This window comes from Monodon monoceros, unplaced genomic scaffold (assembly GCF_005190385.1).
Source record: "Monodon monoceros isolate NGI ecotype Baffin Bay Population unplaced genomic scaffold, NGI_Narwhal_1 Super_Scaffold_4, whole genome shotgun sequence".
NCBI lineage: Eukaryota > Metazoa > Chordata > Mammalia > Artiodactyla > Monodontidae > Monodon > Monodon monoceros.
This window is the reverse complement of record NW_021703781.1, coordinates 52,338,509-52,351,140: the sequence shown is the minus strand read 5'-3', so window position 1 is coordinate 52,351,140 and position 12,632 is coordinate 52,338,509. Positions and strand designations below refer to the sequence as shown.

Sequence of the window (12,632 nt, the reverse complement as noted above, 5' to 3'; positions counted from 1 at the left end):
TCAGTGCAGTGGAGTGAAACCGAGCATGGCTGTGCAGTCAGACCTGAGTTCAAACCCCAGCTCAGCCATTTATTAGCTGAGTGACCTTGGGTCACTCTGAGCCCCAGCTTCCCCGTCTGTGAAATAGGGCTATTGAGAGAACTGCCTCAGGGCACTGTCACGGGTGATGGATGAGGGTGGGCAGGGCAAGATGGGCAGAATTTGCCGCTTCTATATCTTCATTTATCGTGCCTCTTTTATCTTCATTTATCGTGCCTGTGGCTGTGTTGTATGTTGAGTGTCACAAATATGATCTGGTCCCTGATCTCAGAGAGAGGAGGCCCATGTGTAACAGGGGAAATGAGTCAGAGGATCCAGGACAGGAATTAATTTGGCCGAGGGAGGCTTTGCCCAGAAGAGAGTGTGCAAACAAGGCTTTGAGGGAGATGAGCCCCCTGGCGGGGCTGCCACGTGACACCCCGCTACCCTCACATGTGCACAGAGTGGCTGGTTGACAAAGGCTTTCACACCCATTATCTAGTTTGATCCTCACAATAACGCTGGGCTAAGAACTTCAACAGTTTACAGCTGGGGAAACTGAGGCAGAGGAGATTCAACCCAAGATCACAGGCCAGCAGTTAGCTTCCTGCCTGTTTCCTGACTCCAGACCAATGCCCCCTGTTCCTCTCCCATAATAAAATGACTCCCAGGGCACCCGACTGACCAAGAGCAGCTCGAAAGAGCCTGTGTACCCTCCTCTGGTTGCTGGCTGAGGAGACCAGGGTCATTCACATCTCCCCAACTCCCACAGCGGACAGACCCCACTTACCTCGGAAGGGAAAGGTGCCCAGTTTGTGCAGATTCTCCTCCAGTTTCCCATAGTCCACCTCGGCCGTGGCAGTGAAGGGGGTGGTCACAGGGGGGTAGATGCCTGAGATGTCCACCTTCCTCCCCTCCCCTGAGGCCCAGCCCCCCACGGTGCTGGACAAGGCCCTGCTCAGCCCCTGCCTCACAGAGGACCAGACTCGGGGGCCCAGCATCTCCGCAGGAGGCTCAAAGCCCAGCTGGTCTCTGCCCCCGAGGGATGCTGAATTTGGACTCCTTCCTACCCCAGTTAATGATCTGTGTGTCTGGTTAAAAATTTGCTGCCCCCTGACTTGTTGGCTCTCAGGCAGGCCTGGGCTGGGTGTTTCCAGGGTCAGAGGCTAGGCCTGTTGGCTCCAGGGAGGTCTTCCCTCCCCCTGGGGAGCAGCTAGAGAAATGCCACAACCCAGTGTCCCTGTGGCCAGACGGAGGACTGGTTCCTGGGGTCCTTACACAAAAGGGTGCCTCCAGTGGGGCCCGGCCCTCCTCCCACAATTCCCAGCCCCAAAGCCAGGAGCCAGGCTGACTTCCCCGCTTCCGCGTGGCAGTTGAGAGCTTGGCGGAGCCGATTGGCTGAGCCGGCCCTTCCCTGAGGGAGGCGAGGCTGGCTGGATGAGACCTGTGATCTGCCGCCGGCAACTGCCCCACTCCCCTGCCAAGCTCCTCCCACCAAGCCTGCCACGTGACAGGCCCGTGCTGGTCACGCACAGCCCCACAGGACAGCTGTCACCAGGAAGGGACCCCAGGACAAGTGCCCTGGGAAGCTGATCCACGCTGGAACTTGGGAAGTGGGGTGGCAGGAAAGAAGCAAAAAGAGGCCTTGTTAGGAAAAGCAGCAGGGCTGGCTCAGGGGGGCCAAAGGGCTCCAAGTTCCCCTCTTGCCTGGGCCCACCCTTGCCCCCAGTCTTCCTTCATTCCTAAATGTTTCAGGCACAAATAGAAATGAGCATCACACACAGCAAAAATGACTTTTTTTTAAAATTGCGGTAGCTTGTGGGTGCTCCCGGGGCAAACACAGAGGAGTGGTGCGGTCCTCAGCTCTGGGGGCCATTCTTATGACCCTCCGGCTGTACGCAGGGGACAGGCCAGGTGCCTGGCGGGGCTGGGACAGTCGTTTACTGGGCTGGCACAGGCTGGGGGGTCTCCCGCCCACTCTCGGCAGACCCCTCCAGCCCGTTCTGCTCTGACCCCGGCTCCGGGTGCTCCAGAGCGTGCCGGGTGTCAGCCTGCCAGAGCTGCACCAGGTCCGTGGGGGTCTTTCCTTCCTGGGGGAAACAAGAGGATATCTAGTCACCGTTCAGAAGTCTGTACGAAGAGGTGCCCTCAGCTACGCCAGTGGTTCCCAACTGGGAGCAACTGGCAATGTCTGGAGACATTCTTGGTTATGACACTGGAGGAGGGGATGCTACTGGCATCTTGAGTAGAGGCCAGGGAAGCTGCTCAAACATCCGATAATGCACGGACAGCCCCCCCACGACAAAGAATTATCCCGCCCAAAACGTGTGAGGTTGAGAAGCCCTCATTTACACCTTCCCCTTGTCTTCCTAACTTCCCCATTATCTCCTCAGCCTCTCTTTTTTCTTTCATATAGCTATAGCTTTTTTTAAAAAGTTGAAGTATAGTTGATGTACAATATTATGTAAGTTACAACTTAGAGTTATTATAAAATATTGGCTATATTCCGTGTTGTACAATATATCCTTGTAGCTTATATCATACAGAACAGTTTGTACCTCTTAATCCCCTACCCCTATATTGCACCCCCCAGCCTTTCCTGAGTCAAGGTCCCCCCTTACCCAGTTCTCCTCTCTTTTGTGATTGCTCTGGGCCCCAAAGAAGAGCTTGGACGGGGGGGACATAGGTTCCTAAAGGAACTGGAGGACCACAGGAGCCAACACAGGGTGCTAGGAACAATCGTGCTGACTGAGTGCTTAGCTTCCTTCCGGCTCTGTCCCTCCACGATTTTGGCCTCCCTGAGCCTGGACATTAGGACCGCCTGTGGTCTACTTGGGGGCCTTTGGGAAATCCTCCTCCTATCCCCTCCTGGCTGTTTTCTCCACTTAGATTTTCTGGATGTAGAGAAGCATAGAGAGAGTTGGGAAGCCGAGTGGGCCCCCAATCTCCTGGGGCCCAGAGAAACCCTCCACTGTGACACTGCCCCAAGGGCAGGCCGGCAGAGTCCTGCTCAGTTCTGTCTTTCTTCCGAGTGCCCAGCACAGGGCCTGGGAGGGCAGCGCACACTGTTTACTGAATCAGGAAAGGAGTGAATTTACCAGGTTCTTGCTCATCATGTCAGCCCCGTGCAGGAGCAGCAGTTTGATGATTTTGTAGCGATTGAGCCTCACGGCGTCATGCAGGGCACTGTCCCCTTCCTAGAACCAGTGAGACATTCAGCATGGCCCACGGGGGCATGTGGGAGCCCTCAGGGGGCATATGGAGCCCCCTATGGTGGGGCTGGGCGTGAAGGAACCCAGACACTCACTCTGTCTTTGGCATTGATGTCCAGGCCCAGGGATAGAAAGTGTTCCACGATCTCCACGTGCCCCGTCCGGACTGCCACGTGAAGGGGGGTGCTCAGCAGCTGGGTGCGGAGGAATCAGGAGATGCTGGCTGAAGGGACCTGGACGGTGATGCCTCTGGGAGGCGGCTGTCTTAACTCTAGCCTAATCCTTCTCCCAAGGAGGGGCAGGGAACGCTGTAATTTCCCATCACCCTATCTGATGATCAGCTCTAAGGCATTACATGCCACCTCCTTGGGGAAGACTTCTATGATTCCCCTCTCACCCGGATGTGAGCAACTGCTCACTCCTCTGCCCTTTTAAAATAATTATAGTAGATGCCATTTACTGAGAAATGACTATGTGATGAGCACAGCAAAATCTTACAAAACATTAGCCTTATGTTGAATAAATAATTAATTTACATAAATTTTCCCATCCAATCTATACAAGAACTCTGCAAGACATTTTATAGACGAGCAACAGAGGCTCAGAGGCTGTCACTTGTTCAAGGTCATATACAAAGGATTAAGTGAATTAAAAATGGTGGATGAATAAATAAGTGAACAGATCAATAAATGAATGGATGGATGGATAGATAGACAGATAGAAGGATGATGAACGATGGCATGGGTGAACAAATCCTGCATCTTTGGGTGGCCCCAAAGCCGCCAAGCTAGTGGATCTCTTCTCCTGCCCTCTCCTCTGCTCTTCCTCCCATTCCCAGATGGTGGTCTCCAAGGGGCTGTAGCTGATGGCAAGGACCCATCCCTGGGCTCTGCAGCCACTCCAGAAACCAGACTAGCTCACTACCCTCCTGCTCTCTGCTTTTCTACCCTCTGCTTCTCTCCCCCCCCACCCCTCCGCCCTGCTACCCCAACATCTGTGAGCGTTATGGCCTCACTTTATCCCTCACATTGGTGTCTGCTGTGAGCATTATGGCCTCACCTTATCCCTCACATTGGTGTCTGCTCCCCGGCTTTGCAGAAGCTTCACCACCTCCAAGTGGCCCCCACGGCAGGCCCAATGCATGGCTGTGCAGTCCAGCTAGAAAGGAAGGGTGGAGCCTAATTGCAGAGCTTCAGGGAAGAAAGTGCCCTGGGGGAAAGGACCCCAGCCAAGAGGGCAGGCAGATATCCAGGGAAGGATAGGGCCACTCCAATGACTGAGCAATGGATGCAGTGGAGCCGAAGAACCCTCGGGCTCCATCTCGTCCAAGCCAGATTTACAGAGGAGGCTCAGGGAGGAGATGGGGCCCCCCCAAGGTCATACAACATACTAGAGGTGGAGCCTGGCCCCTGAGGCAGCTTGTTTATGTTCCAGGTTGGAGGTTTGCAGGGATAGGGAGTCTATGAGTGCTGGACCCACCTCCTGCCCCTCACCCAATACCTGGCCTCTTGCTCACCCGATCCTGGAAGTCCACAGTGACCCCACTCTCTAGAAGCTTCTCCAGGATCTCCATGTGGCCCTCCAGGGAAGCTCGGTGCAGTGCTGTCCGGTGGAACTGTCCCCAGAGAAACTGTCAGGGCCTAAACTCTGGCCCCAGGCCTGAGCCCATCGCCCACCCAAGTTGAGCCCAGGCCTTATCCCAGCCCGATTCTGACCCCTGTGCCGGGTCCCCATATCTTCCATGTTCCACCGGCTCCTTCATGCTCTATCTGGACCAGCCTTGGAGGCCTCCTGTGCACTGTGGACTCTGACCTTCTCACTGCCCCCTAAACACACAAGCTGTTGCCTGTGCCCAAATGCCCATTTCGCCCGTACTCCCTGTGAGTGCTTGATGAATTCTTGTAACTCCATGAAGATGCAGCTCAAGTGTCATCGACTTCTTGAAACCTCTAGGCCATAGCTGTCCCAGGGGTCCAGACAACCCTCCACTGTGATAGACAGTCAAAGGCAAGCTGAGTCTTACTTGACTATTTCCCCTGAGTGCCTTGCCCAGGGCCAGGATGGGCAGGTGCACCCTGATTACTGATTCAAGGAGGGAATGAACTTCCTGTCCAATGCAGTCGGCTTTCTGCTTTGGTCTCTTGAAACACTCAGGCCAGAGGGCATATCTTTCCATATTCTAATGATCCGGTTGTGCATCAGTCTCCCAGCCACTGTCAACCCTGATCTTTCTGGTTTTGTGCTCCCAGCACAACACAGAGGCAGGAGATGCTTAGATAGGCCAAGAGGATTAAAACTCTGGAGTCTAAAAAGTGGAAAGGACATGTAGTCTAAGCCTGCAATAATGCAGGCTGAAGGGGGTGACCATTAATTTGCTCAATCCCAGGATATGATCTCGAGAGAGCATCCTACAAAGTATGAAAGAGGCAGTTAAAAAGAAGTATGACGGGTGACGGAAACATTTTGAAAATCGTGGGGATGGGTGCACAACATTATAAGTGTAATTAATGCCGCTGAGTTGTGCACTTAAAATTTATTTGGCATGTCTCATGTCTTATATATATATATTTTAACCATAAGATAAAAATAATTGTTAAAAGTATGATGATATACAATGCAACACAAAATATCATATCCAAGCACATGCTTTAATAGTGTTTTCATTCGATAAATATGTATTGAAGCACTAATATTCTATTTGATCCCCATAACATGCTCTGAGGGGTGGAGCCAGTTTTACGAAGAAGGAAACAGGCACAGAGAGGTGACGGGCCCAGCCACAGGTCACAGAACTAGGGAGTGGTACAGGTGGGATTTGAGTCCAAATCTCCTGGTCTTGGACTCTGTATTTGATTCCATTCCATTTTTTCCCCTAAAAATCCAGGTGTTTATTACTCTGGAGGTGGTTCAAGTTGGAAAGGGTCTAAGGATTTAGAAAAACTCCTGTGTGGGGAAGGGGGCATCCCACATCTTCTGAGGGGCCCCCTCCTAAAGGACACCCATGCCTCTTCTCAAAGAATGCACAAGCGGGCGGGGTGCAGGCATCAGCTCTGAAAGGGAGGCCGGCACAGGTGCAGGGCCCGATGGGAACATCACCTGATCGCAGGTGTCGGGGGAACCCCCGTCCGCCAGGAACTTCTCAATGACCTTCATTTGCCCCTCCACCGCCGCTTTCAGGAATGTCTCCGCGTCCACGGGGCCAGCCTGGAGAGAGCGAATGCAGTCCCTGGGGGCCGCTCCACTGTGATCTGAGCCATTCCCCCTTCCCCGGCTCCCCCTGCCCACACAGGTGTCCTCCCCAGGACGCTTACGATCTCCTCCGGCTCTGGAGGTGGCTCCTGGGAGGCTGCCAGGGCTTCCCGCTTCTTCTGCTTGCGTTTTTTCCGCAGCTGGATGAGGTTCTGGATCCCACCCACGTCGATGATCTCCCTCCGCAGGTCTAGGGATGTTTTACGCACGCGCTCTTGACCCTGCGTGGGGATAGCCAATCAAGCCCCGCACTGGGGCACAGAATGTGGGGCTTGGGGACCTCTGAGCTAGGCTGGAGGTGGAGGACAGGGAGAGCCTCTCAAGGGAGAAAGAATCCAGGTCTAGCTCTGCCGCCTAGGACTAGGTGAAGCCAATGAGACAGACACAGATGCACAGGGCGCTTGAGGGGGCTGCTCGGGAGCTGCCCAGCTCCAAGGCTCCACAAGAGTGGGGAGTTGATGAAGAAATCTCAAGGGCAGTTCTTAGCCCAGGTCTCCAGAACAGGGTACGAATTCTCATCTCTCCATGCAATTCTCTCCCTCTCCCTCCCTCCGTCCCTCCCTGCCTCTCTCTCTCTCTCTCTCTGGCCATAAAAGTAATACAGAAACATAAAAGCTCTGAAGAGAAAGCCCTTCTCTCCCAGAGGAACTTCTATCATAGCTCGGTTGATGCCCTTTCCTACGGGATCAAACTCCACACAGTGGTCTGGAAACTCTGGTTTCTCTTATCAGCGTGCAGATGTCTCCTGTCAGCACACACAGCCTCCCCCAGCCCACTAACACCTGCATCATGCCCTGTTGTATGGCTGCCCCATCACTGCCGCTTCCAAAATGAGTCCCCTGGGATCTTGTACACATGCAGATTCTGACTTAGCAGACGTGGGGAGGAAAACTTCCCCCCTCTTCACTTCTAAGTTCTTTGGCTGGTCTAATAATTAAATTGATGTAAGACGGATTAATAGGAGAAAAACAAATTTAATTTCATATGTATGGTAGTCCATAAAAATATGAGACTCAAAGAAGTGACCAAAGCAGGCAGCTTTTACACATTTTAGACAAAGAAACAATTAATTTGTGCCACATTGAAAAGACAAAGGAGTTTGTTTTTGGAGGAACTAATTAGTGAAGAAACAAGTTTTGTTTATATAGACTTCTCAGCCCTGAATTCCTGAGATCTAGTGATAAGGAAGCTTTCTACTTTCCTGATATAAGGAGGGTAACTTCCCATGGCAGATTTATTTACTACTTTCAGGGGAACAAAGGAGGGTCAGAGTGTCCTTCATGCACTGGCTTTTTCTCAGATAACTTTAATTAAAAATAATCAGTATGGGGCTTCCCTGGTGGCACAGTGGTTGAGAGTCTGCCTGCCGATGCAGGGGACGCGGGTTCGTGCCCCGGTCCGGGAAGATCCCACATGCCGCGGAGCGGCTGGGCCCGTGAGCCATGGCTGCTGAGCCTATGCGTCCGGAGCCTGTGCTCCGCCAACGGGAGAGGCCACAACAATGAGAGGCCCGTGTACCGCAAAAAGAAAAAAAAAAAAAAATCAGTATGCCAAAGTGACATATTTGGGGGTGGCATATTCTGCTCTCCTTTACTAGTATGAGATGGGGCCGAGCTGCTGCATCGCTAACAACTCCCAAGGGTGCTGAGCTGCTGGAGGAGCACCAGGAGGGGCAAGGCTGTAACTGCCTTGTCTGTCTCCTCAGCGCGCAGATACTGGGTTCTCCTAGCACTTACCTTAACCTTTTGTAAGGATGGACTCTGAGGCCTGTGGTGCTTCTCATCCTCCAACACCAGCATCTCCATGGGCAGCTTCTGATGGGTGGTGGTTCCTCGGAGTTTCTGGTGAGCCAAGGACAGGACGGGTTCCGGGCCTGCCTGCAGTGCCTTGGGGGCCAGATAGCCTCGCCCACAACAAATTCAAGGACCCCAAGGACCTCCTCCTGTGTGACCTCCCAGCCCGTCATCTGCCCCACTCCTGTCTGGTCCAGGAGGCCCCAGGTCAGAGCCGGCCTCCCTGGCCGCAACCCCAGTTCAAACACCTGTGTACTGACTGCCCTGTGTCCCCAGCAAAACAGGATTAAGGGCTACTGGAATGAGTTTTCATGAAATTAAACATACTCACTTTTTTCAAGCACTGAGGTTTTGGTTTTTTTTTCTTTTTGGCGTTTAAAATTCACTTTGATGAAATACTTGAGATGAGATGATAGTTTTTTTTTTTTTTTTTAGTGGGCTTACTTGACAATACAAAAATTTGGCAGCTCTGTCAGTTACCAACTTCTTTCCCTCAGATTTTACTGATCCGTGAAATCCTAGAGCATGGAAACTGTTGCTCTCAGGGAACCTGAGGGGTGGAACCCGCAGCTCCCCAGCTCTCAGCTTGACGTGAACTCTAAGTATTAACCTTATTCTCGTTTTAATAATATGGGGGAAACTCTGTGCAAGTCTCCTCCCCACTTGTAGCTCCAACCTGCCTGGACTACTTCCTCATGGCCGCTTCCTCTCTTCTAAAGGAAAACACTCTTTGTTAAGTGCTGGCGCCCCTATCTCTGAAGTCCCCATGTACCGGAAACATTCGTCCAGGCTGGAGAGTGCTGAGTCCAGGTGGCAGCTGGGGAGGAATGATCTCCCTTACAGAGCTCTCAGCTGCCTTTGTCGTTCGACGCGGAGCTCCGGTGTTATACTCTTCAAGTGTCAGTTGAGGGCTGATTTTCCAGGTCTTTATTTCGAATGTTATACTCTTCAGGTGTCAGTTGAGGGCTGATTTTCCAGGTCTTTATTTCGAATGTTCTGTTGCCCACTGGCATCTCCCTTCCATGTCAGGCTTACATGGTTTGAGGTCTCCCCAGTGCCGGCCTCGCCTGAAACGCTGCATCCTCACCCAGGGACAAGATCACCTAGGGCTTCAGCTACTACTGCATGTGGAGCCCTGGCTGGGCTCCTGGAGCGTCTGGAGTGGGCTTGGTCCTAATCATCTTGGCATCCCCAGCACCGATGACAAGAGTTAGCACACAGTAGGTGCTCAGCAAATGTTTGGAGAATAAATGAATGAATGAGTTCACGGATGGTGGCAGGCGGGCTCAGCAGCTCTGCACACCTCCAAGTCCTCAGTGATGACCTAGCCCAGTAAGGCCCCTGCAAGAGAGCCTCAGCCCCTGGGCTGGTCTCCAAGACCCTCCTTCCCTACCCACCCCATGAAGCGGGTGCAGGCTGAACAGCGGTTCTCCTCTAAGAATGCTGCTGGGCTGGGGTCTGGTGGGAACAACTGGGGACTCTAACGCCTGCCCACGCCTTACCCAGACTCCATAGCCCCTCGCTTCAGATTTGTCTCTGTAGGTTGGCATACAGTAGGTGCTCAAGAAATGTTTATTGAATTGGGTGTTTGTCGGTGAAACACAACCCAACAAAACTTCCACCTTACTTCATAGATGGTTGCACAGAGGAAATGAGAGAATGCCTATCCAATGCGTAGCATGGTGCCTGGCATGTAGGAGACGCCAGTGGTGAGGGTGGCTCTGTGGACACCTGGGGCCCTGACAGCCCTGCCGCTATATTTGTTGGATGAATGAATGGATGAGGACTGTTCCGTGTCCCCTTGCTGAAGGTCTCTGTGTCCAGTGGCAGCATTCCAGAAATGGCCCAGCAACATGACTCCCCTGCCTGGCCCTGGTGCACATGCCCTTGGGGGAGTGAGAAATGGCATTCCTGGAGATCCAGGGATGCGCCGGCGGGGACTCAGCAGGCTCAGTCCAGGTCCTTCCCAGCCAAACCTCCCCTCCCTTCCCTAGCCCTCATCTCTTCTTCCACCAGAGTCCTGACCCTTCCCTCTTCCTCACCTCCATTCAGTCACTCTTCCTTTTTTGAATGGAGTCTACATCTACACTGATTTATCTCCTCCCTCCCATTCCTGTTAGGGCCAGTCTTTCCCCCTCCAAGTCCTTCTCAGGGCTGTCAGAGCTGCCTTCCCCAAACAGGTCAGGTGGCACCACTGTGCCTCACTCAACAACATGCAGTGGCTCCCCACTGCCCACAGAATAAGTATCTTTCACGTGGTCCTCACTGTCTGGTTTGTGCCCTGTCTCCCTTCCCAGCCTCAGCCCCTCCTGCCAGACTTTCTCCCGACAATCATGCTTCCACTCACCCCAACGACAGGCGCCTGTTGTTTCCTTAGCCTGGAATACTCTCCCCCCTCCTGACCTCCATCCTTCAAGGGCCATCCTTGAAGGCCTGGCTCAAATGCCCTCCTGTCCACGGAGAAGTCCTCGGGGGCCCACGGTCGGCATGCCTCACCCACCCTATGCCTCACCCACCCTTTGTGCTCCTTCACTTCTGAGTTACACCTCTATTTCACCCTTTTCCACTCTGCCTTGTTTCTTAGTTGACCGTGCACCTGGCAGATGTCGGCTAAAATGAACACAGAGCTGGTAAAGAGGAGGCAGGGGCTGACCTTCCTGAGCCTCTCATTCCTCCCAGCACTGGGCTCTTGGAAGAGTAGACTCTAGGTGAAGTATTCATCTCCATAAAATGAAGAGTAGGACCAGCCCGCACCCTCCTCCCCGACTTCTTTATTCCAGAGAAAATACAATTGCCCAGAGCCCCATGCTCAGTCGCCTCCCCGGGTGTGGCTGGTGGTCCTAGAAAACCCATGCTTCCTTTGCCAGCAACCCTTTCTCACTCTGCTCCCCGTCTTTATCCTTCCTCAGGGACCAAACACTGGAGTTTTTCCTGTCCCAGCCTCCCAGCTGGCAGCTGGGGGGATCTCAGGGCCCCAAGCTGCAGGCAGCATCCCAGCTGTCCTGCTCTGTGCAGCTCAGCCTGTCTCCTCGAGGCCCAGGTGGGTGGACAGGGTCTCGAGGAACCCAGCTTGGCTCGCCCACTCCACTGTCTCTCAGATTTGGGGGCTGAAGCCTCCGTCTCCCACTGCCAGCAGCTCCCTCTCAGAAGCACCCTGCAGTAGAGCCAGCTGGGCCCCTGGGGACACCTGTCCTCCTTCCTTCCAGGTACGGCAGCCAGGCTCTTCCTTCCCTTGACAGCAGAGCTGGGTCTCCTCAGCACCCCCTTGGGCCCCACAACCCGCCCTACCTCATTCTCCTCCTCCTGTGCCAGCCGCTCCTCGATGAGTGCCGCGGCCCTCTGCACCTCCTCGGAGCCCGCCATGGCACCGTGCGCAACCCGCCCCTGCAGGCCCCGGGGCCCCAGGGGCTTTATATGCCAGGGCTCCCACCCCCGCCCTGCTAGGCGCCTCTGCCATGAGCTCACCGGCCCAATTCTCCAGCTGCCTCCCGACCTGTCACCTTCACCCCAGGCAGCCCCGAGGAGCAGGAGGCGGCAGGGACAGTTGCCACCCCCCAACCCCTGGCCTATTGGAGCCGGAGGGCCCAGTGCCCCGGGAGCGAGAGCGAGGACTGCAGGAAGGCGCCTGCCCAGCCTCTGTCCTGAGTGCTGAGGCCCAGATGGGCCGGGCAGCCGCGCTGCACAAAGGATCGCTGGCTGCCCTTAGCCCTGATGGCGGTGCCACCTGCTGGACGCCTGGAAACCCTGCCCAGCCAGTGCCAGTGAGGGAGCCTAAAGGCCAAATGTGGGGACCCAAGATAAGCCCGCATCCCCAGGCCGTCCCATGAAAAGGCCCTTCCTGCTCTGGGAAGGGGCAAGACTCTGCCTCATCTGGGCTGGAGTGCCAGGCAGTGGGTGGAGGTAAGGGCAGCCGCCTGCCTCTTTGCCCGCAGCCCGCGCAGGCCTTTGCCTCTCTGGGGTCCCACAGCGCCCCCTAGTGAAGCACCGCAGCATTTGGCTGCAAGTCCACTTGTCCCTGACAGACCCTCACCCATCAGTCTGTCGCAGGGGGCCTCTGTGGGACTTAAAGGGTCTTGCTTCAAGGAGCCACTGGAAGGGCTGGAACGCAGTGCCAAGCCCCGCTGACGAAGACACCAGCTCTGACTGATCATCCTTCCCTCCCCGGTTTCCCAGTCAGGCCAACCTGACCGGTGCTCACTGAGAAAGAAAAATACTATCAACTGGAGAAGAAGCAGACCTGTACTGCTCAGTTCCGCACCTGGAACTGTGGGAGCGAGGCCTGGGTCACCACGACCCAGGTTGAACCTGCCAGTGAACCACAGACACCACAGCCCTGTGGTTCTGTGACACTCACGTGGCC

At 54.4% G+C, this 12,632-nt stretch overlaps 2 protein-coding genes across 4 annotated transcripts in view; both read right to left on the bottom strand.

Moving 5' to 3' along the window:
• The window catches only part of HOGA1 (4-hydroxy-2-oxoglutarate aldolase 1), a 30,585-nt gene extending 29,197 nt beyond the window's left edge, over positions 1–1,388 (bottom strand). For 2 of the 3 annotated variants that reach the window (XR_003796977.1, XR_003796978.1), the window contains exon 1: positions 809–1,318. Coding sequence is in view for 1 of the 3 variants with exons in the window: in XM_029244870.1 (XP_029100703.1) it covers positions 809–1,019 (211 nt within the window). In the remaining 2 variants the exon portion in view is untranslated. Of the gene's footprint in view, positions 1–808 lie in introns of all 3 variants that reach the window. The other variant, XM_029244870.1, reaches the window with a different exon arrangement.
• A 414-nt stretch (positions 1,389–1,802) lies between these two features.
• ANKRD2 (ankyrin repeat domain 2) lies at positions 1,803–11,916 on the bottom strand. The gene is made up of 9 exons (XM_029245778.1): positions 11,561–11,916; positions 8,216–8,320; positions 6,542–6,700; positions 6,327–6,434; positions 4,747–4,845; positions 4,290–4,388; positions 3,326–3,424; positions 3,117–3,215; positions 1,803–2,108 (listed from the first exon to the last, which is right to left on the bottom strand). The coding sequence occupies exons 1-9, from the start codon at positions 11,633–11,635 to the stop codon at positions 1,959–1,961; spliced, it is 993 nt and encodes a 330-aa protein (XP_029101611.1). The 5' UTR covers positions 11,636–11,916; the 3' UTR covers positions 1,803–1,958.
• Between the last annotated feature and the right edge of the window lie 716 nt (positions 11,917–12,632).

Bases quoted from the DNA above. Each gene is read 5' to 3' on its own strand.
- ANKRD2 (XM_029245778.1), bottom strand. From the start codon at position 11,635: ATGGCGGGCTCCGAGGAGGTGCAGAGGGCCGCGGCACTCATCGAGGAG. The intron at 6,435-6,541 runs GTAAGCGTCCTG...CGCTCTCTCCAG, and splicing joins CTCCAGAGCCGGAGGAGATC to GCTGGCCCCGTGGACGCGGA. The intron at 4,389-4,746 runs GTGAGCAAGAGG...CTTCCTTTCTAG, and splicing joins CTGTGGACTTCCAGGATCGG to CTGGACTGCACAGCCATGCA.